The 25176-nt window shown below is 44.1% G+C and overlaps 1 protein-coding gene across 1 annotated transcript in view; it reads right to left on the minus strand.

The window, feature by feature from the left end:
- Positions 1-1586: 1586 nt before the first annotated feature.
- Suclg2 (succinate-CoA ligase GDP-forming subunit beta) overlaps positions 1587-25176 on the minus strand; it is a 279727-nt gene continuing 256137 nt past the window's right edge. The window contains exons 10-11 of the mRNA XM_052720183.1: positions 24034-24154; positions 1587-2619 (exon numbers count right to left, since the gene is read on the minus strand). Coding sequence (XP_052576143.1) covers positions 2504-2619; positions 24034-24154 — 237 coding nt within the window. The 3' untranslated portion in view covers positions 1587-2503. The remainder of the gene's footprint in view (positions 2620-24033; positions 24155-25176) is intronic.

Genomic DNA, 25176 nt, shown 5'->3' on the forward strand with positions numbered 1-25176 from the left:
AAAGACATGGATGTTAGTAAGAGGGAGGGTCAGAGGCAAATCTCTAAATATGGTACTTGCTCTGGAAAACTGTGGCAGTCAATGGCAGACTAACACACCAGTTAAAACCCTGCACAGAACGGAGTTCAGGTATCATCTTTAGACTGTCACTTCCTTTCATGAACATTTTGTGCCTTTGTAGAGCCAAACTTAAAAAGTACTGATCAGGGGAGCGGGGAGGACAGCTCACGGGGTAAGAGTATTTGTGCAAACCTGAGGGGCTGAGTTACAATCCCCTGCATCAACATAAAATGCAGGGCATAGCACAGATGCCTGCAACTCAGCTCTGTACGAGACAGACAACAGGATCACTTGTGCTAGCTGGCTGTCAGTCTAGCTCCAGACTCCAGAGTGGGAGACTCTGCCTCAAGTGAATTAAGGCAGAGTGACAGAGTAGGACACACAATATACTTATCTGTGCACGCGCACGCTCACACACACAAATGCACGCATGCACTACTGACAAGATTAAAAGGTAACTATTCTAATATTTTTATATAGTACAGGCTGCTAGGAGATTCAAAACACAGGATACATGACACACAGGGGCACTTAGGAGCCAACAGCACAGCTGTAGCAGATTCTCCACAAGTCCTGCAGAGTCTGTTTCACGCACCCTTACAGGATACAGGCATGTACAGCATCAACCACAGATGCATGGCATTGTGGGTACTGGTGTAGCATCAGGGTTCCCAGCAATTCAAATCATACAATTAGCACTTTCAAGAAAGAAAGAAAGAAAAAAAAAGCTTAACTGCTCATTTGAAGAGAAAAACTATTGGCCTATTATTAACCCTTCTATAAAATAACCATGTGTATGGTTTCATTTCTTCCTGCCTCCAAACTGCTTAATTAGAAACATCAATATACAAGACAGACACAAGCCTTTACAAAGAACAAAGCTCATACTGTTGTTAGCTAATTGACAAAATTCACGTTTACTTCTTTTTACTGTGTAAACTAGTTATTAAGCTATCAGAAAACAAAGCTTAAAGAGACTTAATAGTCTTCACTCAGTGCGGTGTTCAAGAAAAGACATACGACTTGATCCAGTTGATGTTTTATTTCTCCATGGCGCACGTGTGTGTGTGTGTGTGTGTGTGTGTGTGTGTGTGTGTGTGTGTGTATATATATATATATATATATATATATATACACTTTTTACTTTATCCATTTGTGAAGTGTGTGAAAGTAATGTAAAATGACCGAACAAAATCGTGTAGCCAGCAATGCACTGGTGTGTGGATGGGAAAACTGTGAAGGGTGGCCCCTGGTGTACATCACAGTGTTTGACTGGACCACGTCACCCTGTCCAAGATCAGAGATGTATTTCTGGACTTGTGTCTAATATGGAAATTTTAGTCCTTCACTGAATCACCTGCCACAGCAATGGTCACATGACAAGGCAGAGTGGAGCTGGAACAATCTGGGGTCAACTGCAGTTTCCTAACTGGAGTTAGCATTCAGGCACAAAGGCTGGTGCCTTCACAGGAAAAGAATGGCGAAGCAATGATAAATTGACAGAAACGAGAAATAAGCAGCTAACATACCACTGAAAAACGATTTTATTTAAAATGTATATCAATACAAATTTATCAAAATTAAACAAAAAAATCAAATTAAGAAAATTCCCATCACAAAAAAGCACATTATTAGAAAGGCCACCTTCTCTCCACTGACATTTCCCATCTCTGACAAGCTGGTAGATATGAGGTGGAAGGGATGAGAGGGAAAAGCCTCGCCACCAACACAGCTTGATCTTCAGTTTTGCCGCTCAATGAAATGGCTCAAACACTGTTTCATAAAAACCAGCATTCACCAACTCCGACATGAAACTGAACCTTTCATTTAAATTTGTAACTAAGGCTTCTGGCTGCAATTTGGTGTGAGGCAGGCAGTATATTCAACATTAAGGCACAGGGTAAAATGTGTGCAATGTACATGTATTAATATGGGACTCTCAACAGAAACCACACTTTAGAACGTTCCTGGGCTTTCTAAGAGTGTTGGAATTAGGAGCCTGTGGAAACCACTGTTCCTCAATGAGTCCTTCTGGAAGTCACTGTGTTAAATAGAATCCTGTTTGAACTTGTGAGTCCTGCAATTTTTCTATTATAGAAGATTAAAGGTCCACAAAGTTCTTGTGGATGGACCTAGATCAGGCTTCAAATACTGTACCTGTGCACATTATTTGGCCACATTGACTGTGGCCCAGAGCTGGCAGACCCTGCTACTGACTGGGCAAGAGAAAGTGTGAAACTGTGAGATGTGATTTTTTTTTTTTTTTTTTCAATGACTACAGTGAAAAATCAGCTTTAGGCACTCTGGATAGCTTATTTGAGAAAGTTCAGACTTAAGAATTTTTCAGATAATGATCCTTGTGTGTGACCCTTTCCCAGTGAGATAACATTGCTTTCACAGTGTTGAGGAAAGTGCCCTTCTTCACAGGAGCCACGGAAAGCAATCACTTCTTTGCCACACTGGCAACAGCTTTCTTGGCTGCATCCTCCAGGTCCTTGGCTGGTGTAATGGGGAGTCCACTGCTTTGGAGGATCTTCTGAGCCTCCTGGACATTAGTTCCTAAAGGGGGGACAATGACAACTGTCAAATTCAACTGCAAGTGGCACACCCAGTCACAGTGGACAACTGAAATCCTAGGATGCCTGGTTTCCCTTGATGCCAACAGTTAATTCAACGCATACGGCTTTTTCTTGTCAAGCTCCGGCTTTTCAGATATACCCAGATGACACGTTCTCCCCTCCCCTTTTCACTTTAATGAACTCGTATTAGATGACACTGCCTGTGTTTTCTCCAGTACTCCAAAAAAGAGAAATAAACACTCCCTAAGATCATGCACACAGTAAGTTTCTCAGCCACTTGCTCAGTAAGTTTGAAGGAAGAAAATCTGAACTGGAGCTGTCTCTTCACTGAGTCTGGGAGAAAGTGACGTAAGCATCTCATGAAACTGCTCCTGTGTTCTTATCCAGCTGCCAGATGGCCTTTCTCTACTGGCCCAGATAAGAACAGGCATTCAGTCAGGTCAGCATGTCTTACACAGAGACGATGGCCAGGTGAGCGGACTGCGCTGATATGGTAGCACTGGCTCTTCTGGGACACTGAGTCTGCTAGAGCAGTGGGAATCGAACAATGGGCCCCGTGAGCAATGACCAGCGGAAGGCACTGAAGCCTTCACCTCTGCCATGCATTTAGAGTACGGTGTTTAGTTAATCACTTAACTTCCTCCAGTTTCAACTACTTAACAAAATATTTTGTTTTATGCTGGCATGTATGTCTGTCTGTTCATGCCTGGCCTGCAGAGGCCAGGAGAAGGCATCGGATACCCTGGAACTGGAATCACAGATGGATATGAGCTACCTTACGAATGTTGGGAATCAAACCCAAGTCCTCTGGAACAGCAGCAAGTGCTCTTAACACTGAGACATTACCCTCTCTCACATCCCTCCTCCTCTCAACAAAACCCTTCTCAGCAACTCCCGATTTTCCAGGCTTTGTTGTGTGTGACCTACTGAGTTTAACTAAGGCTGGTTGCATGAGTGTGGGCGAGACATCATTACTGGAACATGGGCACCAAAGAAAGTATCACCTGTTATCACAGCCACTATCATTGTCAGTAGTCCCTCTGAGAAGGGCGGAGCTTCAGCTTCTTTATCTCCACACATAACTGTCTTCTTTGGAGCTAATATTCACTATGTCTTATGCATGCCAGGTATAATGCCAAGCAACTAAGATGCAGCATATGAATTTCAATAAGAGCTATGAGTAGGTCCTATTGTCCTGCTTTTATAGATAAAGTAAGTGAGCTTATGGAGGTGATGAGGGGCAGAGAACAGACTTACCTGCTCTATGTAATAACATAATTCTGCATGTTCCATGCACTTCTTTGTAATATGAAGACGGCAACATAATATGAGGGAAAGCATTTTGTTAACGACAATGTCTCTATGGCATACATGGTGAGCTTTCCGCAAAGATTTCTGCTTCCCTTCTGCAGTGTAGGGCTGGGAAGGGGCTGCCCGGACAGAGATTATTTCCCAAGTACTCCTCCAGGTAAGTAGGATCACATGACAAGTCTACCCAACAGAATGTGAGTGGATACAGAACACATGCTCATAACTATCTCCACAAGACTTCTACTTTTCTCTGTTTGACTTTCAGCTATGTTATCAGTAAGGGTAACTCTGGGGGGCACCTTTTTACAGATGGCAATGACTTCTTCGGCCTAGACACTCGATTATGATGTGGAGTCCAATATTGGACTCACTCATCCTCCCAGACTCTATGTGAATGAGAATGAGATTTCAATAATGCTAAACCCCTGATACATCAACATGGCTGATACATCAACATGGCTGTTATTCAGGGGCTGGCTTTACTCTGAATCAAATACTGTGTGTGTGTGTGTGTGTGTGTGTGTGTGTGTGTGTGTGTGTGTGTGTGTACATGTAGATGCCAATTCAGGTGTAGATCCTCAGGGGCTGTCCACATTGTTTTTCTGAGACAAGGCCTCTCATTGGCTTTGTCTCAGAATCTAACAGGGATGGGATGTAACTTCTTAGGTGAGACATAAAAGTGTTTGACTCTTAGACGGTCTTTTAATAAAAAACCCAGAGTCAGATATTGGGGTGAAAGCTGAGAAATCAGAGAAACAGAACAAGCCACAGCCAACCTCACCTTGCCAACTCCTCAGCCGATTTTGTTTCCTCAGACTGAAAGCCTCTGAGGGTCTCAGCTGAACTGCTTTAGTTCCTGATTCCTCACGCCGTATACACCTTTCTTCCTCCTGCCATGTCAGGATTAAAGGCGTGTGCCACCAATCCCTGGTTCTGTTTCCAGTGTGGCCTTGAACTCACAGAGATCCAGATGGATCTCTGCCTCCCGAGTGACAGGATTAAGGGTGTGTGCCACCACTGTCTGTCCTCTATGTCTAATTGGGTGGCTGCCTCTGTCCTCTGATCCCCAGGCAAGTTTATTAGGGTACACAACACATCACTACATCAAAGGCTGTGCTCTCTGTCCTGCCTGCTCTAACAGTTCTCTATTTACGCTGGCAAACGGCCACGTTTCAAGCCACCCTCTAGACAAAGCCCATTTTCCAAGCACCCAAGGGCCACCTCTAACCAACAGCTATGGAGGAATGAGGCAACCAGGAACAGAATCCTATTACCAACCACAGAAGCCAGCTTGAAAGTGAACTACCCCCTTAGCAAGCTGTGAGGTGTCTGCAGTTCTGCCCAACACACCTCTACTACAACCTGATGAAGACTGAGGGTGAGGACCCAGCTAAGTCATACCCAGATTCCTGCCCTTGGATATGTAAGATATTCACACCTCCTCTGTTACATGTTCAAATTTCGGGATTATCTGCCATACACAGGCAGATGCAAAGCTTTATTACTTCATTAACACAACCCCAGTTTGGTAAGGTTTGAGTCCCAGTTCCAGAGGCTGGGAAGCAAGACCAGGTTTGGACTACGGCATGTGTTAGGTAAGAGACTAAGGAATTCGTACAGTAATCTGTAGGTGTGGCCCTCATGGAGCAACGACAGAGTGAAGCAGAAGCCTGACCTGACCCAAAATTACATCTCTGGACCAGAAATTTGATGTGTAAATGTCTGTCTCCTTTCAAAGCAAGATAGACTGGGATACCTTCGCCATCTGTCCCCACCCCCAGTCTGCCAGAGACAAAGTAACAACAGCTTTTCCTTTCTATCATTCTCTAGTCTCAGCACCCAGGTCCCCAGACCTCCACACAGCCATGGAACATACTGGCCTCTCCTGCACCCCCATCCTGTGATTTTGGGGGTTAGCTTGTTTTTCTCATGGTTCCATCCATTCTGAGAATCATTCACTCAGAATTCTCTATTCACTACTCCCTGAGTTCTCCTCATGTGAGGATGAATTAGATGCTGATTTTTAAAAAACTCACATATGAAGCTTGCGACCAACAACATAAATAATTCAGGTCCTTAATTAATATCATCTGCAGCATCTGGCTTAGCAGCAGTATTCTCAAGGGGAATAAAAAGGATGGATGTTAAAATTCACAAGTGCCTAGGCAGGCACCCAGAGCCCCAGCGTCCTCTGCCCTGGACACCTACCCACTCACTAGAAGCTGTCTCTCCCAGTCTCCTGGGCCACACTCCTTGCCACCACCTTCAACGTCCCAACTACAGCAGCCTTGTCAAATGGGCTGCTAGAGTCTTCCATGATCTCTCCACGGCAGCAGGGACGAGCCCCGTGGGGAGGCTTAGTGGCATTTCCTACAGCCAGGGCAGTACACACCCACTTCGGTGCCAGTTTGCTTCTCAGGGTATCTTGCAGTATCTGCCACATGTTACATCTGAGCTGACAGACTGAGGACAGACAGAGTCACACATGGTGATGCCTGAGGAGAGAGGTGTGGGCAGATACTTTTCTGATCATCTTGCAAGTAAGAGGGTTCTCGAGGGGCCTTGGCTGTGACTTCGTGCCCTGAGGCACTCTGTCTGCCCCGGCTCCTCTCCAGGGCAGGCTCTGAGATGCTACCAATTCTCTCACTGTGCAGCTCTGGTGCCCAGGGGAAGAGGCCTCCCTCTCAGGTTATGCAGGTGGGCATGGTCAGGGGGAGGGGGTGAAGGGAGCAGCTTACACTCTTTCTTCCTGGCAAGTCCTTCAGTGCCACACCAAAACACCCAACTGCTTCCTAATTCCAGGATCTACTAAAGCGAGTTTTAATTATACTCGCTGTTACACTTTAATTACAGTCTTAATTATTAAGCATACTCTAGCATTCTTGGAAGAAGCAGGATGCAAATGGACTGTAAAGACTGTGATGAGAAATGGATCAAAAGAGAGGTGCCATGACCAGACAGAAATCAGGAGGGGCTCATGGGGAGACCAACCAGAGATACAAGAGAAGAGAGAGTCCCGAGGAACGAGCCAGAGAATGATACATGTGAAGAGAGAGAGGCATGGTCGAAAAGGCATCCATACAGTGAAGAAACAGGGAGCTTGCCACGTGGCCTCTGCACCCGCCCCGTCCTTTCTCTTTTCTCCGTCTCTCGGAAGTCTTCTCCTGGCTTTCCCCTGGATGGCTGGGCTTCGCCCACAGCCTAGCCTGGCCAGCAGTTACTACCACTTGCTTCCTCCTTCTGGTTGAGGAAGCAGCTGGAGGGGAAAGGGAAGAGAGGTTGCAAAGACAAAAGCAGCCAGTAAAAACCAGGTCATGGGCAGCGAGGATGCCCTGGGCAAATGCCTGTGAGCCTCGAGATCCGTTGGCGAATGGCATTATTGGAGTGTCTGAGGTTTCCTCTGCTCTCTGACCTCCATGGCTGACATCTATCCCCCAGCCCCTTTTCTGACTTTAGCTCTAAATAGAAACCATCACAGCTACTTTAAACTGACATGGAATTAAGTGTTCCAAAGAGAGTTTTTATGCCTGTGCACACAATTACAACGGAAATTGATCGCTTTGCCACATTTAAATGGTGCTGCTGACATGCTCTAATATTTATTAAATGCTGCCATGCTTTTCAATGAGGCTGCAGGACAACATGCTTAATAACCACCTGAACACATAACTGATCAACTCGCACGGCTCAGGCGCCTGGCATTTCTTAATTCTGGCTTGACAGCCGATCGGCCGTGAAGCTATCTACCCACTTACAGGCCTTGAAAATGACAACATGGAGGAGCCACAGGGGGCACTGGCTCGAAACAGACTCTTGCTCTGCTGCTGGAGGACATGAGAAAATAATCATATTAAAAATGTAAAAATGTCTCCACCACTACGGTAGTGGCTTCCAGCCACTGGGTGGAGGAAGAGAGCTATAAACAGATACGCAGGGGTAATTTATCATGCTTTCATCATACAGGAGCGAAGACAACACCAGAGTTCACAGGATTTGGGTGAAAAGGCACAGCATCTCCCTCCCCCAACTCAGGCCAGCCTTTACCCCAGAAGCACTCCAGTACAGAAATGTACGGAAACCTGAATCACAATTTTAATAAGTATTCACATGTATAAGCATGTGTGTGTGTATGTATGTGAACACGTGTGCCTGTGGGGGCCGGAGGTCAACAATGGGCATCTTCCTCAGTCATTCTCTATCTTATGTTTTCAGACAGGGTCTCTCACTGAACCTAGACTTCACCAATTTGGCCAGCCTGGCTGACTGGAAGCCAGCACCTGCTCATCTCCCCTCACCACCAGGCCACAGCACAGGTGTGACAGGTAACACGGGCTCCAGGGATCTGAACGCAGGTCCTCAGGTTTGTGCGGTAGGCGCTTTACCAACGGAGCCACCCCTCAGGTTTTCAGACAAATGTAATGACATCACTAGATGGACTACATGTTACCAGATTTTTAAAGAGAATATGATGATAATATTGAAAACAGCACATGCTTGCTGCCCTATGTGATTACAGATTTTGAACTATCATAAAACTCAATTCTCAAAGCAAGCCTAAAGTCAAGAGCATTTCAGCCCCATTTTACAGATGATGTAACTAAGGCACCAGGATACTTAGCAACTGACCCAATGACTCCAGCAAGTTGGAAGATGAAACAAGACTAGAGTTCAGATTTGTCTGACGCCAGAATCACCTAACAGCCATGCACCGTGGAGCACCACGTGAAAAAGAACACTGGCGTTCTTTAAGCTAAACCTTCACTTGCTCTCACTAGAGGAAACCAAGGCTAGGGAATTTACTTTGTCAGTCAGTGAGCTATCACAGGCCTGATTCAGCCTCCTGTTCTAGTCAGGGCTGGCACACTATGGCTTTAGAGCCAGTGCAGCCCACAGCCTCTTTGCATGCTACTTGTAAGCTAAGAATAGTTTTCATATTTTTAAATAGCTGAGCGAAAAATCAGAATAATATTTTGTGATACATGAAAATTACATGAAATTCAAATTTCAATGCTCATAAATAGAATTTTGATGGAGCACGGCCAAGCTGATGCGCTTGCAGACTGCTGATTGCTATGCTCAACAATGGCAGAGCCAGGGCGGTGATACAGACAGTATGGCTTACAGCGTCTGAAATGGTCCAGAGCTCTGCTCTGTCTAACTGAGGCCTCTTTTCTTTCCTTGGAGTGGAAACAGGACTTTCTACGCAGCAGCAGACTCCTGAGAGTTGTGTCCCTGTGCCCTGCTCCTCCTTTCAAGCCATTATCAGATAGAGAAAAGCTGTTTTCTGGAGGACTGTTAATTTAGATAATGCATCACATCTCTTTTCTCTTGTTATTCTTTTAGAAATGGAATAAATTGAACAAGCATGCTGAGAAAGAGATCATGGACACACTCCCATCCACAATAGCCCCAAAGAACATAAACATCTAAGAACAAATCTCACCAAAGAGGCAAAGTCTCTACAATGAACTTTAAATCTCTGAAGAAAGGACACTGAGGAAGAGACTAGAAAATGAAAGATCTTACATACTCGAGGATCAGTAGAATTAATATTGTGAGAATGATCATTCTACCAAAAGCAATTTACAGATTCAATGCAATTCTAATCAAAATCCCTACAACATTCTTCACAGACATAGAAGAAAAAAATCTTAGCTACTTTATTTTTACTGTGAAGAGGCACTATGACCAAGGAAACTTATAAAAGAAAAGCATTAAACTGGGGGCTTGTTTACAGTTCAGAGGGTGATTCCATAACCATTATGGCAGGAAGCACAGCAGCAGGAAGGCAGTCATGACACTGGGGCAGTAGCTGAGAGCTTACATTCTGACCCGAGGCAGTGAGAGAGCTAACTGGAATGGCATGGATGTTTGAAGCCTGAAAGCCCACCCCCAGTGACACATCTTCTCCAACAAGGTCCTACCTCCTAATCCTTGCCAAACAGTTCCACCAACTGAGGACCAAACATTCAAAGATAGAAGCCTTTGGGGGCCATTCACATTCAAATCATCACAAAAAAAATGTTAAAATTCACATGGAACCACAAAAGGCCCCAGATAGCCAACGCTATCTTTAGCAAAAAGAACAAGGCTGGAGGGATTGTCATTCCAAATTTCAAAGTGTATTATGAGGTTACAGTAATAAAAACAGTCATATGGTACTGGCACAAAAACAGACACGAAGAACAATGAAACAAAATAGAAGACCCGAATATACTGAGTACACAACTAAAACCATCTGATAGTTGATATAGATGCCAAAAACACATTGCAGAAAAGACAACATCATCAACAAATGGTGCTGGGAAAACCAGATGTCCACAAGCAAAAGAGTAAAATTAGGCCCACACTGATTACCTTACACCTGGCTTTATCCCCAAGTAGCTGAATGACTTGAGAAAGTCCCTGTCCATTTGAGGATTGAGATTCTTCATTCTTGGGTGAGCATCTTATCAAAGCACCTTGAACCTCCTACTTTTTATGAAAATTGAGGCTGATACAGGATGGCCTATGGAGTTATATCATAGCCATGGTAAGAACACATACACTGTGTGGACAGGATATTTGTTTACAGGACTTCTGTGGAAGTAATCAGCTTTGGTAGCAGGAAGTCTCTGACCAAGGTGCATTCTTCCGATCACAAAAGCAAGGTTCAGGATCAAGTCTAATGTGTGTTCACTGAGAGCTAATCCTAGATACATATGCTTTTGCTTTCAATTATGTTATCCCTCAAAAAAGTAGCATAAATATTAATGCAAGCCATGTTCAACTGCACTATTAAATTAGAATGCAAAGAACCCTCTGGCAAGCAAAACAGGCTGCAGCACTATACTCACTCTCATCATCTACAGGAACAGGACAGACCTTTGGTTATTTTTAAAAGTTGTATTCACTCTTTGAGAATTCACATAGTGTGTTTTGATCATACTCGTCCCCTCCTCCCAACTCCTCTCACATCCACCCTCTTCCCATTCACTCAACTTTTATCTTCTTTTTTCACCCAAGTACAATTTGTGCTGCCTACATATTCTTGGGTGTGTGGACCTCCATTAGAATGTATTTATTTTCTAGGGGCTACCCTCTGAAAAAAACCTTACTCTCCTTCTTCCAGCAGCTACCAGTTGCCAATAGCTCCTTAGCTAGGGATGGGCTTCATCTTTCTCTGTGCTCCCTGTGCTGGGATTTGGCCTGTCATGAACTTGCTTAGGTCTTATGAATGCTATAGGACATATCTTTTGAAGAGATCTTAAAATCTGCAAAGTCTTTCCTTTTATACCTTCCTTGTATGTTCCTCTAGTTTTCAATCCTTGTGTCCTCTAACTTATGGATAATGTAAGGTAACTTTGACAATGGCAGGTGTCAGTCTAAAATGCTGACCTTGAACTCCATTGCTTCTTGCTATAGTTTGGTTATAACAAGCATGGCCCCCTTAAAGATTCATGTGCTCTAGGTTTGCTCTTCGGCATGGTGGCATGAGTTGGTGGAAACTTTAAGAAGTGGGTTCTAATAGAAGGTAATTGCCAAGGGTCATGGGAATATACAGCAGGTGATAACTAGTATTTAACAGCTCGACCCACCAGACAAATAACTCTGTTGGGGAGCCCCACTAGGCAAAGTCTGTGGGGTCGCTGTCTGTGGAAACCGGTTGTTTTCTGGCTATAACTTTCTCATGAGCCACCACTTACCTCCCTAAAAAGAACAGCTGTGGGGTTCTTTCCACAGCCCACTGGTGTGTGTTTTACATCTTTGGGCACACATATAGCTGTGGATGGTCAGGAAGATGATTTCTGTTTAAGCTGTATAATTCTGATGATTAGAAATAACACTAGATTATTTTTCATAACTGACACAGGAAAGTAACAGTATTCTTAGTCACAAAGACAGCTAATTTTAGATTTCAGAACAAATTCAAAACAGACTAGATGCCCCTGTGGAGAATACACAAAGGTAAATTCAGGTGTTATTGCTGAATCAAGGTAAGACTTGAAGCAAGTCTGGTAGACATAACTCCCTATAGTAATTCTTTCTGCACATACCCCAACCACTCAAGGTTGAGCAACTAACTGTTATTGGTAAGTCCTGAATTTCAGTGTCATTCTGTCTAGGAACACTAACTACTCAGGCTACATGCTTGGCCAAGTGTTACTCACTGGCCGGTCAATGTGACCTTTATAACCTGAGATAAACCGTGTGATTACTTATGTGTATCAGTTTGGCTCTGTCTCTGATTGTTTACTCAAGAAATGCTTTGTGACCTTGAAAATGTAACTCATATTTGTGCAGAGTTTGGCTGTGGGAGGAAGGCTGTGTGGAGCTATGGAGAGAGCTGTTGTGTATAGAGCTGGGCAGAGGTGTGTGTGTGTGTGTGTGTGTGTGTGTGTGTGTGTGTGTGTGCGCGCGCGCGCTGAGTGAGGGATGCAGCTGAATGGGTAGAGAAAAAAGTGTGAGGGAGAAGAGGGAACGAGGAGTGAGGGATTGTTACAGTGCGTGTGTGGGTGTGCAGAGGAAGCTGAGGAGAGAGGATGAGTAGCTAGGCAGGAGAGAGAGCAAGAGAGATTTTCATAGAGAATTTTTTTTAAGATGAAATAAAAGAGAAAGTTACCACCAGAAAGTGTGTGTTCCCTTATTTTCCTCTCAGATAGAAAAGGTCTAGCCCTCACTGCATTCATGGGTTTTCTTACTACCCTGGTACTGACTGGAAGCTGGGCCCTCCAGGTTCGTAACAGGTAATTATGTCATAAGGACGTACCCTTCAAAGACTAATTCAGGTCTCATGAACTGGACTAGTTTATCCTAAAATGTGCTGCACAACAAGAGTGAGGTGCCCTTGCTTTGGTCTCTTGTCTTTTTTTCTCACGTAGTCCAGGCTGGTCTCAAACTCTATGTAGCCCAGGTTGACTCTGAGTTCCTAATCCTGCCTCCAGCTTCCAAGTGCTGCTGTCACAGGTATGCACAATTGTGCCTGCTCTCCTGCCCCTTAGCTTGCCGGATGATCTCTTCTAAATTCAGCTTGGCCAAGTGTTACCATCCAGGATCTCAGAGATGAGATGCCAGCTCTTCAGAAGTAGAGCTAAATAAACCACTTTTCTTGATCAAGTACCCAGACCTAGGTATTTTGTCACAGCAGCACAAAGCATACTAATAGACTGCCTGAGAAGTGCATTATGGGATGTGACTCTGGGAGTAGGAGAGGGAAATGACTGAGTGTGGACTCTAATGCTAATATTTTCCTTGAGAGAAAACTGTATTTGAAGAGCTTGATATTGCTTGCCAAATTCTAACTTGACTCTCACAAAACATTTATATGCTGAGCCCAGAGCTAGATGTAGAAATGGATAGTACAAGGGGTTTCCAGAACTCTAGGCCTTGCTGCTGGGCTCTTTTCCACTTCAGGGGTCTACAACTATGGCTCACAAGCCAGACCTGTTTTGATGTTTGTTTTTGTACTAAAAGACTTATTAGGAACCAGGGATGGCCATCTCCCCCTGCACTATCCAGAGCTGCTTCAACACTACGGAGACCTGAGAACTGCAGCAGGGTTATATGGCCACAAAGGCCAAGGGCAGGCTCTTCACAGGAAAGCTTACAATCAGAATGCCTATCCTCACGGCTGATGGACTGTGTGAGGTAAGAAATAGCCTCATTTGGTTCTTTCCAAGTTTGCAGCCTTGCTTTGCTGTATTTCTAGGGGAGAAAATCCCCTGTATGATTTGACTTGCCAATGGCAAATGCTTACCTCAAAAGCCCCCACCATTCCTTTTGATACTTGCAGTGTGCAATCATCACTATGGAAACATTTACTTCTGAGCTACGATGCATCAGGGTTTTACTGGTACAACACTCCCAACAGCCATGGCCAATAAGCAGAAGGTGGCATGAGATGGAAGCTATCTGTCTTCCCTGCTCTAAAACACTGTCACAAAGTCTATCTGGAGAGCCTAGGAATAGTTTCCAGGTGGTGTTCTCTGGAATAGTCTTATTGCAGGTTAACCTATCATCTGTAAAACAAGGGACAGAATCCCCCTGCAGGTCTCCTCCCTAATGGCAAGGTGCAGATCAGTCTAACTTAGAGTGTTACATGAAGAAACTGAGGCATGAAGACATGAACTGATCGCTCACACAGATAATATCCAGAAAGCAGACAGTGAGTCTGTGTTAGCTACAGTGGTCCTGGTGCCTACCATGCTCTAACCACTCTTCATTAAAACAGCTCCACCTGGAGCTATAGCTCAGACAAATGGTGCCATGTGCTTGTTTCTTGAAAAGACTGCCCACTGTCTGAACTGACAAGCTTGACCAGAGCCAACCACTCTATGGACAGAATGGTCTGAGATGTGCATTGAGGGCCAGTACTGATTAGCATAGCACCCGTTTCTTCCTCACCCACCAGTGTCTGCCTTGAGAAAGAGATGGGGGGGGGGGGCGCGGAATTTGATTGGAGAATTCTGGCATGGAGAGACAAGTCTGTTCCCCCAGGGCAAGCCCAGGTCACCTACTGCTCCGAGGGCTTCTGCTTTAGAGGAGGTAGACCTGGTGAAATCAAGCAGTGCCCGAGTCCAGGAAAACCTGACTAAACCTGGAGTTCGCAGTAAAAAAGAGCCACAGTGAGGTGCAAGGTGAATACTTAAATACCTTTTTGATCAGCAAAGAAAGTAATATTTTGATCTGCTCAGTTCTCAATTTCTTACCAAGATGAGAACTCTGATGGGGAGCAGCCTGCTGGGTTCCCTCAAAGGCCCAGCCCCTGGGCCTGGTCAGATGGGTGCAGAACAACAAGGCAGTGATTCTCAGGTAAGCCAAGTCAACAGGTACCTGTGAGATCTGGACTTCTTTGGGAGGCAAAGAGACCAGGCTGGCCTTGGCAAGTGGCCACTAGGGCAGAGGTACCAGGAGAGAAGATTAAAGACAAAGAGCACAGATGTCCTCCTCAGAAGCCTCTGGCCTTGATGCCATTAGACCTCACCATAAAGCTCCTTTGTATGACAATGGTCAAAGAGAATTAGCTGTCTGTCACATCTGCCTCCAGCCATCAACACCACCTAGAGCGTGGGGGCACGGCATGCTGCAGGGTTATCTTCTGTAGAGAAGACTCAGCTTATAGTTATGACAAGGCTGCAGATACCCAAGTGGCAGAGATACTGGTTATGCACATTATCTATCTAGAGGTGAAAAGAGTGAAACTTGAACTGCCTAAGAGAGTAGATTAGTGCAGATTAAAACTTTCCATTCACAGAAGCTCTCCCTCTTCTGAGGAATGCTTCAGGCTAGTATCTGCAAAGCTGGTTTACAGATCAGGAGCAGCACAGTTTAAACATGACTATATGTTGATCCATCCAGACACAGTGAAGCAGCTACAGGCTTGATTCCCTCCAGTGCCACATGTGGTGTAAGCTGGTGAAGAGGAAGTGAACACTAAGAAGAAGGAGGGTCACTGGGGGGAAAGGTGGGGTGCTAGTTATTAAGGGGAGGAAAGGGGAGGGATATTTATCACTGCAATGAAAGCAGTCCCAAGTAGGACACGTCTGCAAAGAACGCTGAAGGCGGAGATCGATGAAGGAGGGCTCTGGTGAGGTGGAGAGCAACACAAGGTGCAGAGTGCATAGAAAACGGGGAGCTGGAGAACGGCTTGAGAAGAATGAGACCCAAACACTGGGAGGAGAAGGCACCACTGATGGGAACAGATGCCTTTAGCAACCAAAGGAGGCAGCAGGAGAGATGGGAGATATACTCAGGTAGCCTTGGGGATGACCCTTGCTAGGCACAGCACAAGAGGAAAGGGCTCAAGGAAGAGAAAATGAAAATGCAACTTGGTACCAAGCACATTTGGAACAAGCATCCAAGAGGTCACTGAAACATGGTAAAGGTCAGAGACCAGGAATGTGATCGGCCATAGCAGAGGACCCTGCCTCTGCCATGTACCACTTTCACCCTGCTCAGCCAGTGTCGTCGTCCCACCCAGAGCTCTGTCCTGTTTATCCCAGATACGAACAGAAACTGCAGGCTCCAACATTCTGTAGGTAACTCCTAGTCAGCCACAGTCCGCCAAGTCCAGTTGTCTTGGTGGAAGACAAAGGCAAAGTGACTTCCCTAATTTATCCTGTGGGCATTGGCTTTGTCATGGCAGCGGACTTGCAGAAGGGATGGCCATCAAGCAAACAGACACAAATGAAGGCTTGGAGGCTCCTTCTTTCTGCTTTAAAATTCATAGATCTCTTTTCCCTGTCAGCAGCTGAACGTTTTCTTTGTGCCCACACTGATGGGCACGCTTGATCTGCATCCCTGCAGTGGCGGCTCTAACGTGTAAGCGCTATAGTGGGTGAGGGTCAGGGTGCTCACTCTCCTACCAGAGGGAAACCAGATGTCTCACCAACTAAGAAGAGCCTCAGGATACCTCACCCCCTCCCCCTTCAGAGCATTAGGGAACATGACTGCGAAAGTAAGGCCTGGTGTGGTGGTGGATGAAGTCTGGAGGGAATGTATACTGTTGCCATGCCAAGGACATCAAAGCCATGAAAATGGCAAAGCCTTCCCACAGTGAGGCACAGAGGAGCAGCAAAGTCTTTCAGTCCCCCAAGTATGAGTGTTTAGAAAGACTGACAGGTATGTACGTGCACACTATCAGACAGAGCTTCCTCCTACTGGGTTTACAACCTAAGACTGCTGTCCTACAGACTCCCCGAGACCAGCTAACTTCTTTCCTGTGCTGTACGCAATGACCATGCCGAGTTTCTGGGCAGAGAAGGTGCCCTCCATCCAAATGCCCATCCTACCCCAGCTCTTCTGTCTGTGTGTCTTTGTTTCTTCATTCCCATGCTGCCCCAGTCAGGTTCCAGGACCAAGCGTTGGAGGATTTGGTAGTAAGGGTAACATAACAACAAAATGTGCAGGATTCTGGCTTTGGAAGAGCTTTGGTAAAAGAAATACAGAATGTTTACCTTGCTGAGACAAACCGTTCGGTGCTGGGTGGGAAAACGGAATTTAAAGAGCTGGCTAAGAGAAACGGGATCTGATTTGCAAACTTTCTGGGCTTATAATCATTATTATTAGTTGTTGTTACTAATGAGCTCAACTCAGAATTATAATGTGCACCTGAGAAAAGAGCAAATTCTTCCTCAGGCTCCTAAGAGATGTAGAAAAGTGCTTCAGATTTAAATGGAAGAATGCATTTTTAAAAAGACACGGAAGATGTTAGCAAATCTGGTTGTTACAGAACTGTAAAAATATACACAGGATTTACAGCTTTGTAGAACACATCTGTAACATCTGTAACATCAGACACAACTGTCCATCATTACGTGTCCGTTTCTCAGCAGTCCCACAGACCATGTTGAATAGGTGAACTGAACAGGGTTCTGTGTACATTCCAGGAAGGGAAGGGCTCACCAGAAACCGTGCTCTTTATCCAGCTAGAAACAGCTCTTTACAAAGGCTCAACTTCTCCCTGGTACGTGGTTGTTACCTAGAAGTCTTTTAAATAAAATGATCCTGGGTCTTGGCTGGTTGAGACACTGAATACATTTGCTTGCTCAGTAAGGCAAGTGAATGCATGGGATTATGATGTTATCATTTTCAAAGAGGAGAGAAAACTCTTCTTTAACCATAGGTAATGACAGTTTGTAATCAGGATATAGCAGAGAACAAGGACTTGGTATACAACATTTGGACAAAGCAAGCCTGGCTTGATGGACAAAAACTTCCCTTTTCGGGATGTTTCCAGTGGATTGTGTGTGGACCAGAGTTGCCATGATGTGGTTGGTGAATTCCTGACACTTAGACAAAGATGCTGGTTCTTCCACATAGACCAAAAAACAAACAAGCAGGCTGTTTCTTTACTTACAGGAACTAGACATTGTTAACCTAACAGGCCATCTGGCTTTGGAAACACTTGCTATCTTGATTATTAGAATTCTCACAGTTGTGAGGATTAGACAGACAGGCGCTGGAGTGTCTGAGGCTTTGAGAGCACTGGGTCAGGGCTAGTGCCAGCAGGGACTCAGGTTTATTCCAATTTTAGTGGAATTGCTCTACCACACATCATTCTCCTCTGTCCTAGGTGAGAAGATGTCCTCATGTCGTTCTTCCCTGCTCTCTAGGTCACAGCCATGCCACTGGACTCCTGGTCCTGACACCTAAAGCTCTCAGGCTCCCTGTTTTCTTGTGCTTTTTCTCCCTGTCCTGCAGTCCACGTTGTTCTTCACATGACAGCTCTGCCTGAGACTCTAGCCAGCACTGCAGACTCTAGATAACAGCTTCCTTCTTCATTGGGTTCTTTTACAGATGGCTACAAAGCCTCCACTCTCCATGGCGGCCTTCTCACCTACCCAGGGACTAGGCTTCATTCTCATGGTGCCATGAGCACAGGTACAACTCCAAGGTATAGATTCTGACTTTCATCCAATAACTTCCTCTTCCTCCTTGTCAATCACTCAGATCTTATCCATCCAGATTCAACCTGGAAATTCCTCATTTGTAGTATTTACTTTATAATATTTATTTGGGGCTGGGCATAGCATGCATTCCTATAATCCTAGCACTCTGGAGGTATAGGTGGGAAGATTGGGTGTTAAAGGTCATTAGCTACATAGCTAGTCTCAAAAAACCAGTCTCAAAAAAAAAAACAAAAAAAAAAACAAAACCAAACATCATTGTTTGTATGATTAGATTAAAAGCTAAATTAAAAATAAAAATTACTTCTGAAAGTCACACTTCCTAATTACAGTACTCACTAAGAGTAAAAAGGGGATGTTAGATAGATAGGTACACACCCATATACTATATGTATAGATGATACAGATGATAGATCAGAGACAGACAGATAAATATGAAAGACACATTCCGGAGCAGAATGGTGGGTACCAGGAGCTGGGAGAGTACAAAGGGACAGGGACAGGCTACTACATTGGGTACTAATTGCATAAAGTAACTATGGATAGCAATGTTATACTTTTCATAAAGCCAGAATGAAATCTGTTTTCACCATAAAGAATGATATAGCTGAGGTGTATGTAGCTTCACTTAATTTAAACATTATACAATGTATACATTGTACCCCACAGGTGTGTATAGTTATTGTGTTTTTATGTATTAGATTAAAAGTCAAATTAAAAATCAAATGAGGAGCACAATGATGAAAGTGGTTGAGACACAAGCACCCAGTTCAAGAGATACATGCTTTACAGGAATCTGTGTCTCCTTAGCTGACATAGCACTGGCCTAGTTTGCTTTAGTTTTATTATGGGGCTGTCTTAGGGTTTCTATTGCTGAGATGAAACATCATGACCATAAAACAAGTTGGTGCTGTGGATTATGCTCATTGGTTAATAAAGAGCTGACAAGCCAGTAGCTAGGCAGGCAGTCAGGCAGGAAAGCCAAACTGAGAATGATGGGAAGAAGGAGGGTGGAATCAAGAGAGATGCCAGCCAGCCATTGAGCAAGCAGGATGTGTAGAAAATTAAGTAACAAGCCATGAGCCACATGGCAAAGCATAACTAGAAATATGGGTTAATTTAAATGTAAGAGTTAGCTAGTAACAAGCCTGAGCTATCAACCGAGTATTTATAAATAATATTAAGTCTCTGTGTGGTAATTTGGAAGCAGCTGCCAGGATGAGGAGTGGGTGGTCAGGACAGGAAAACTCCTTTTACAAGTTGGGGATGAAAGGGTTTATTCAGCCTACATTTCCACATGGCTGTTCACTACTGAATGAAGCCAGGACAGGAACTCAAACAGGGCAGGATTCTGGAGGCAAGAGCTGATGCAGAGACCATGGAGAGTGTTACTTACTGGCTTACTTCCCTTGGCTTGCTCAGCCTGCTTTCTTACAGAACCCAGAACCACCAGCTCAGAGATGGCACCACTCACCATGGGCTGGGCCCTCCACCATTGATCACTAATTGAGAAAATGCCTTACAGCTGGATCTCATGGAGGCATTTCCTCAACTGAGGCTCCTTTGTCTGATGACTCTAGCTTGTGTCAAGTTGATACACAAAACCAGCCAGTATAGGGAGGGGCATTTTGACTTGTACCTTCTCCAAATTCTGCATTTTGTTATCAATGGTCAGAGCTCAGATCACAGTCAGAGCAGAACTCCTTATGTCCCTATGTTTACTGTGTGCTAACCACTCAGTTTGGGGAGGGTCCTGTCTTGGTGTTGGGCTGTTAGTCTCTGAGATATTGCACATGCTCTAGGTTCTGCTGTGTTGGTGTGAAAGCCTACATCTCTCCAAGAACACTGATCATAGAAGATGCCAATTTGTACAGTGGAAGTAGAGAAAACTTACTAGGACTCCAGAAATACCGAATTCACCAGCTTCTTCCCTCTTGGTGAAAGGTGCTTGTGACAGAAGAGAAGCCAGAGTACAGTAAGGATAGTGGCTAAAGTCCCCAGGGACGGCCCTGGCCTCGTCAGTCTGGGGAGACAGGGTTTGCTCTGAGCTTGTCATGAGGCAACACTTTCAGTTTTCCAGGACCAGACATTATGATACCATTAGTGCTTCCGAACTTTCAGTGACCCAGGGCTGTCCGTGGCCCCCAAGAAACTGCTAGAAAGACAGGAACAGGTTCTCCAAGGGCAAACCCTTAGCAATGTTTACTGTATTGCCTTGTCCTATCATTTTTCTATTTCATTTCTCATGTTAACCTTTTACATTTCTACTCATCCTCCTTGATGTTTAAAGCTCTACGACCTGTGCATGGCACTTCTTAGTAACTAATTAACTAATTAAAAAAACACAGGCACAGACTTTAGAAGAAGAATACTTACTTAAAAGATGCAAATCTGATTGTCTAACAAGCTTAGGAATTTCAAAGCTTTTCTCTCTTATCTCAAACAGACGTCTACACAGACATCAGAGACTGTTTAGGGAGATAATCTTGGGTGTGTTGTGGTGCATATTTCTATATATACACGCCTCAGGTACCATGGATCCTTGAATACTTCTGGAATAACAAGCACAGTGTGAAAATAAGAGAAGGGCTAGTTTCAATTTGTGTATGCACATGTATGCTCATGTGTGTGCAGGTGCAGGTGTCTGGGGGTGCATGTGCGTGTGTGTGTGTGTGTGTGTGTGTGTGTGTGTGTGTGTGTGTGTGTGCAGAGGAAAACCTTGGCTGTTGTTGTTCCACAGGTCCTGTTGGCCTTATTGTTTGAGACAGGGTTTATCACTGGCCTGGAACTCATGAAGTTGGCTGAGTAGACTGGACAGGGGTTCTCCTGCCTTCACCTTCTCAGGGCTGAGATTCTAAGTGTGGGTCCGGAGAATCAAACTCAGGTTTGGGGGTGCATACTAGCTGAGCTTTACTCCAGCCTGTTTTCAACTTTCAAAGAAAATTTAAAAAGAAGTAATTTCTTTTCTGGAAACATATAAATAATAATTATTTACATAATCATACTTATGGTCTCAGCAAGGATAGCTGGGAGAAAGCAAGTCCACTGCAAGAACACTTCTATTTCCAAGTGTCAGATACTAATATGATTTGCTTGGAGAGATCTCCTCTCTCCCCCATGAACACAAACAAGCTCATGAGTTGGCTTTTACAACATGAAGGACAAGGGTCTAAAAACAGTTTGACATCAACATTTTAATCAGAATTATAACCAATGCTGATGACCCCATTAACTCCTTGGCCAGCTTTCTGCATTGTAGTATCACCAATCATTGGCTTTTGTTAAGTTTTACAGAAATCAATTATGCTGTCTCTGTACTTCTATAATGAGTTAATTCCATGGAATGTTCTAGTGTCTGCACTGAACTTTGCTGCCCAGAGTTTCTGCCACCCTACTTTCTCCCTGCAATCATTGTTTCTATCAAGTCCATGCTGTCCTAGTCTTGGGTCACAAAGCAGGCAGTTTCAGGTGAGGAAAAAACTGTGTGGCAGAAACAGAGAGGAGAGAGATAAGAGACAGACAGTAGGCTGCGGCTCTTCTGGACTCTCCATCGGGGTGGGGTACACAGTGCTGTCCAGCTACTTGCAGACTTCGTTTCTAGGAGAAGCCCAGCAGAGCCTGGGGAACCTGGGCTTTCCCTGAGGTGGTACTGAAGAAATCAACTCATTGGGGCTGCTGAATTTTACAACCAGAATGCAATGGCAATGTGGATGGCTTTCTGGAGTTCTCCTATTAAAATGCTTCTCAGATATGGGAAGGTTCTCTATGCTAAACTGACTGTCACATAGTGGTGGTCACAAATGATAGTAAGATTGACTTGACTTGGGCGAGGATGAGGTTACCATGATAGTCATGTGATGGTGGGTGAAGCTGCAGATGCATGAGCATGATAGGAAGGCAAAGGCCACACTGAACTAGTGGTCACTGATATCCCACTACACACTCACCATAAAAACCATGTTTCAAGTGACGGGTGGTAAAAAGAATATTAACTTTATTAAGCTTTGGCCCTTGAGCACTTTTGGATGCCCTACTCAACCAAACAGGACATTTACAGGAAACACTTCTGCACCTGAGCATTGGGCTAAGCTACTTGATTAACTATGGTGACTGTCTCTAAGGAGATGCACTCTGCACACAAGCATGGGCCTGAGTGGTTCACACTCCCATGGAACACCATAATTACTTCAAAGACCAATCAGCACACTATGCTATTCTGACTTGGTTATTTCGAGTTATTTTCTCAAATATGAGTGAAGTGAATTTGTCATGTAAAGGACAACAACTATTTTGTAGTTGAAGATAAAATTTGTATTTTAAACGGGAAATTCAAACTCTTGAAAATTTGTATCTGCCACTGTGAACCTGGCAGTGTCCCAGTACTTCAAAAGCTGTCCTCATAGGAGCTGGTGTTGATAGAAACAAACATGGATTTTGGGGTATTGTGTTTTGAAATGTGTCAACCTTTGGAATGTATGCCTAACTGAAATAAAACAATTATCAGAGCACGAGGTTACACCACGTGCATGGGTGAAATCACCTTAGGCCAAGGCTAGCAGGGTCTGAGAACTTCCTTGAGCCACCTTCCTGTTTCACACCAGAGCACCTTCAGTAAGGAAACTGGCTGAGACTTAGTGAAGTACCAAGGAAGAAACTCACAGCTACATGGAGAGAGGACTAAACACCTCAGCTGGGTGTGGTGCTGTGCATCTGCAGTTCTAGCGTGGGGATTTTGAGTTCTCAATTAGCCTGGGTCACACAGCAAGTTCAAGGCTAGCCTGGACATGTAGGGAGACCCCATTTTAAAAACAAAACAAAACCAAGGCATTCCCTATGTCCAAATGCATGTCATTGAGGCTAGACCTTCTTAAGACAAAATCTTACAGGAGTTAATACAGATGCACACATTAAGATAGATAGGTAAGGGAGCTGTAAAACACCATCCCCGGTCTTGTTAAAGATTTAAAAGCTATGCTTACAAAGATACTCTATATACAAATATGCACACATACGTATATCATCTCCCTTGATCTTGGTTCCCCCTCCTACAGCATCAGTTTCTTATAGTCATTCAGTCAGGAAAATATTATTTGTCTTGACTCTTTTGAGAGAAAAGAAACTAAAGTCACTTAATCTTTCTATTTATTTATTTGTTAATTTTGGTTTTTTGAGACAGGGTTTCTTTGTGTAGTCCGGCTATCTTGGAACTTGCTCTGTAGACCAGGCTGGCCTCGAACTCACAGAAGTTTACATGCTTCTGCCTCCCGAGTACTGGGATTTCTGGTGTGCACCAGCACCACCACCCAGTCAAAATTCACTTCATTTTAATTTTGCAATTTTCTATTTTACGTCTAGCTATTGTTAATTTCTTACTGTGCCTACTTTATTAACTGATCCTACCATAGAATTATATGTAGGAGAAAAGAGAGCACATATGCTGGTATGTGTACAGTGGAGTCTGTAATACAAGGGCTTTAGCTGTGGAATTAGCAAATCTGGACCGACCTAAGCCCACAGTGAGTGTCTAAGGAGCTGCAGCTGCACTCACTGCTGGATGCCCAGAGAAGTCTGGGCATACTGTGTCTGCTGCCTCTCATTACCCAGTTTCCTGTCACTTTAGGAAGTTTGTGGGTCTAGAGCATGCTGGACACATGCCTGTGGAAGGGATACTAGTGCTGGAAATTCCTGTGACCCACCTTCAAGCCGGACTACCAGTGGAACCTTGAGTTCTAGCTCCCGGCAGGCTTTGGTGATCCCATTGGCAATGATGGCACAGTTGACGATCCCACCAAAGATATTGACAAGGATGGCTTCCACCTGAAATTCCAAACAGGACGGTGTCATCAGAATTGGGGCAGACAACATCCTCAAACCAACCAGTTAAATAACAGCTGAGACAGCTAAATAAGGCTTCTTAATTTCTATTACTTTTTATGTAAAGCAAGAAATACTAAAAACAGGCAAAAATGTCATAAGAATTAAGCTTTAGTAATGAATAAGTAACAATATATAACATTATTAACCCACATTACCACCCAGTCTCATGAACTGAGACAGATTCCCAAAATGAATCCTATTTTCATTCATTTCTTATATGCTGCCCTCTAGGTTTCTTAAATACTGTTTTTGGAACTGGTTTATTATTTTTTCAAATGAAAATTATCATTAAAAAATTCATGTATTTAAGCCGGGCAGTGGTGGTGCATGCCTTTAATCCGAGCACTCAGGAGGCAGAGGCAGGTGGATCTCTGTGAGTTCGAGGCCAGTCTGATCTACAGAGTAAGTTCCAGGACAGGCTCCAAAGCTACACAGAGAAACCCTGTCTCAAAAAACAAAAACTAACCCAACAAGCAAAAATATATGTATTTATTTTTCTGTTCTTTATGATGTGTACTTATATTTGTTCTTGTGCCTCACACAACAGTTTTAAACTTGAAACTTGGTATGCGCTGTCTGCATTAATAGGTAAAGACTCCAACCATGCTTCTTAATAGCCTTTTAATATGCTGGAGGCATATTCTCAAAATCCAGACACAATTTAACTATCTTAGATAACAACCTTTTTGATTAAAAAAAAAAAAAAAAAACGAAAGAGAGACAGAGAGACAGACAGAGACAGAGACAGAGAGACAGAGAGCTCTATACCACTATCATAAAAAGAGCCAAGTTGCTAACAGGAACTTTTCAGAAATGTAAATTTACACCCATCATGTTCACCTGTTTGTACAGATTCCACCTTCAGAGGCACATGGGGTAAAAAGAATATTGTACTTGTCTTAACTTGATAAATAGGTATAAGAAAAATCCTGTATAATTAACACAAAGAATGAGATAATGAA

This window comes from Peromyscus californicus, unplaced genomic scaffold (assembly GCF_007827085.1).
Source record: "Peromyscus californicus insignis strain IS unplaced genomic scaffold, ASM782708v3 Scaffold_6__1_contigs__length_162567912, whole genome shotgun sequence".
NCBI classification, from domain to species: domain Eukaryota; kingdom Metazoa; phylum Chordata; class Mammalia; order Rodentia; family Cricetidae; genus Peromyscus; species Peromyscus californicus.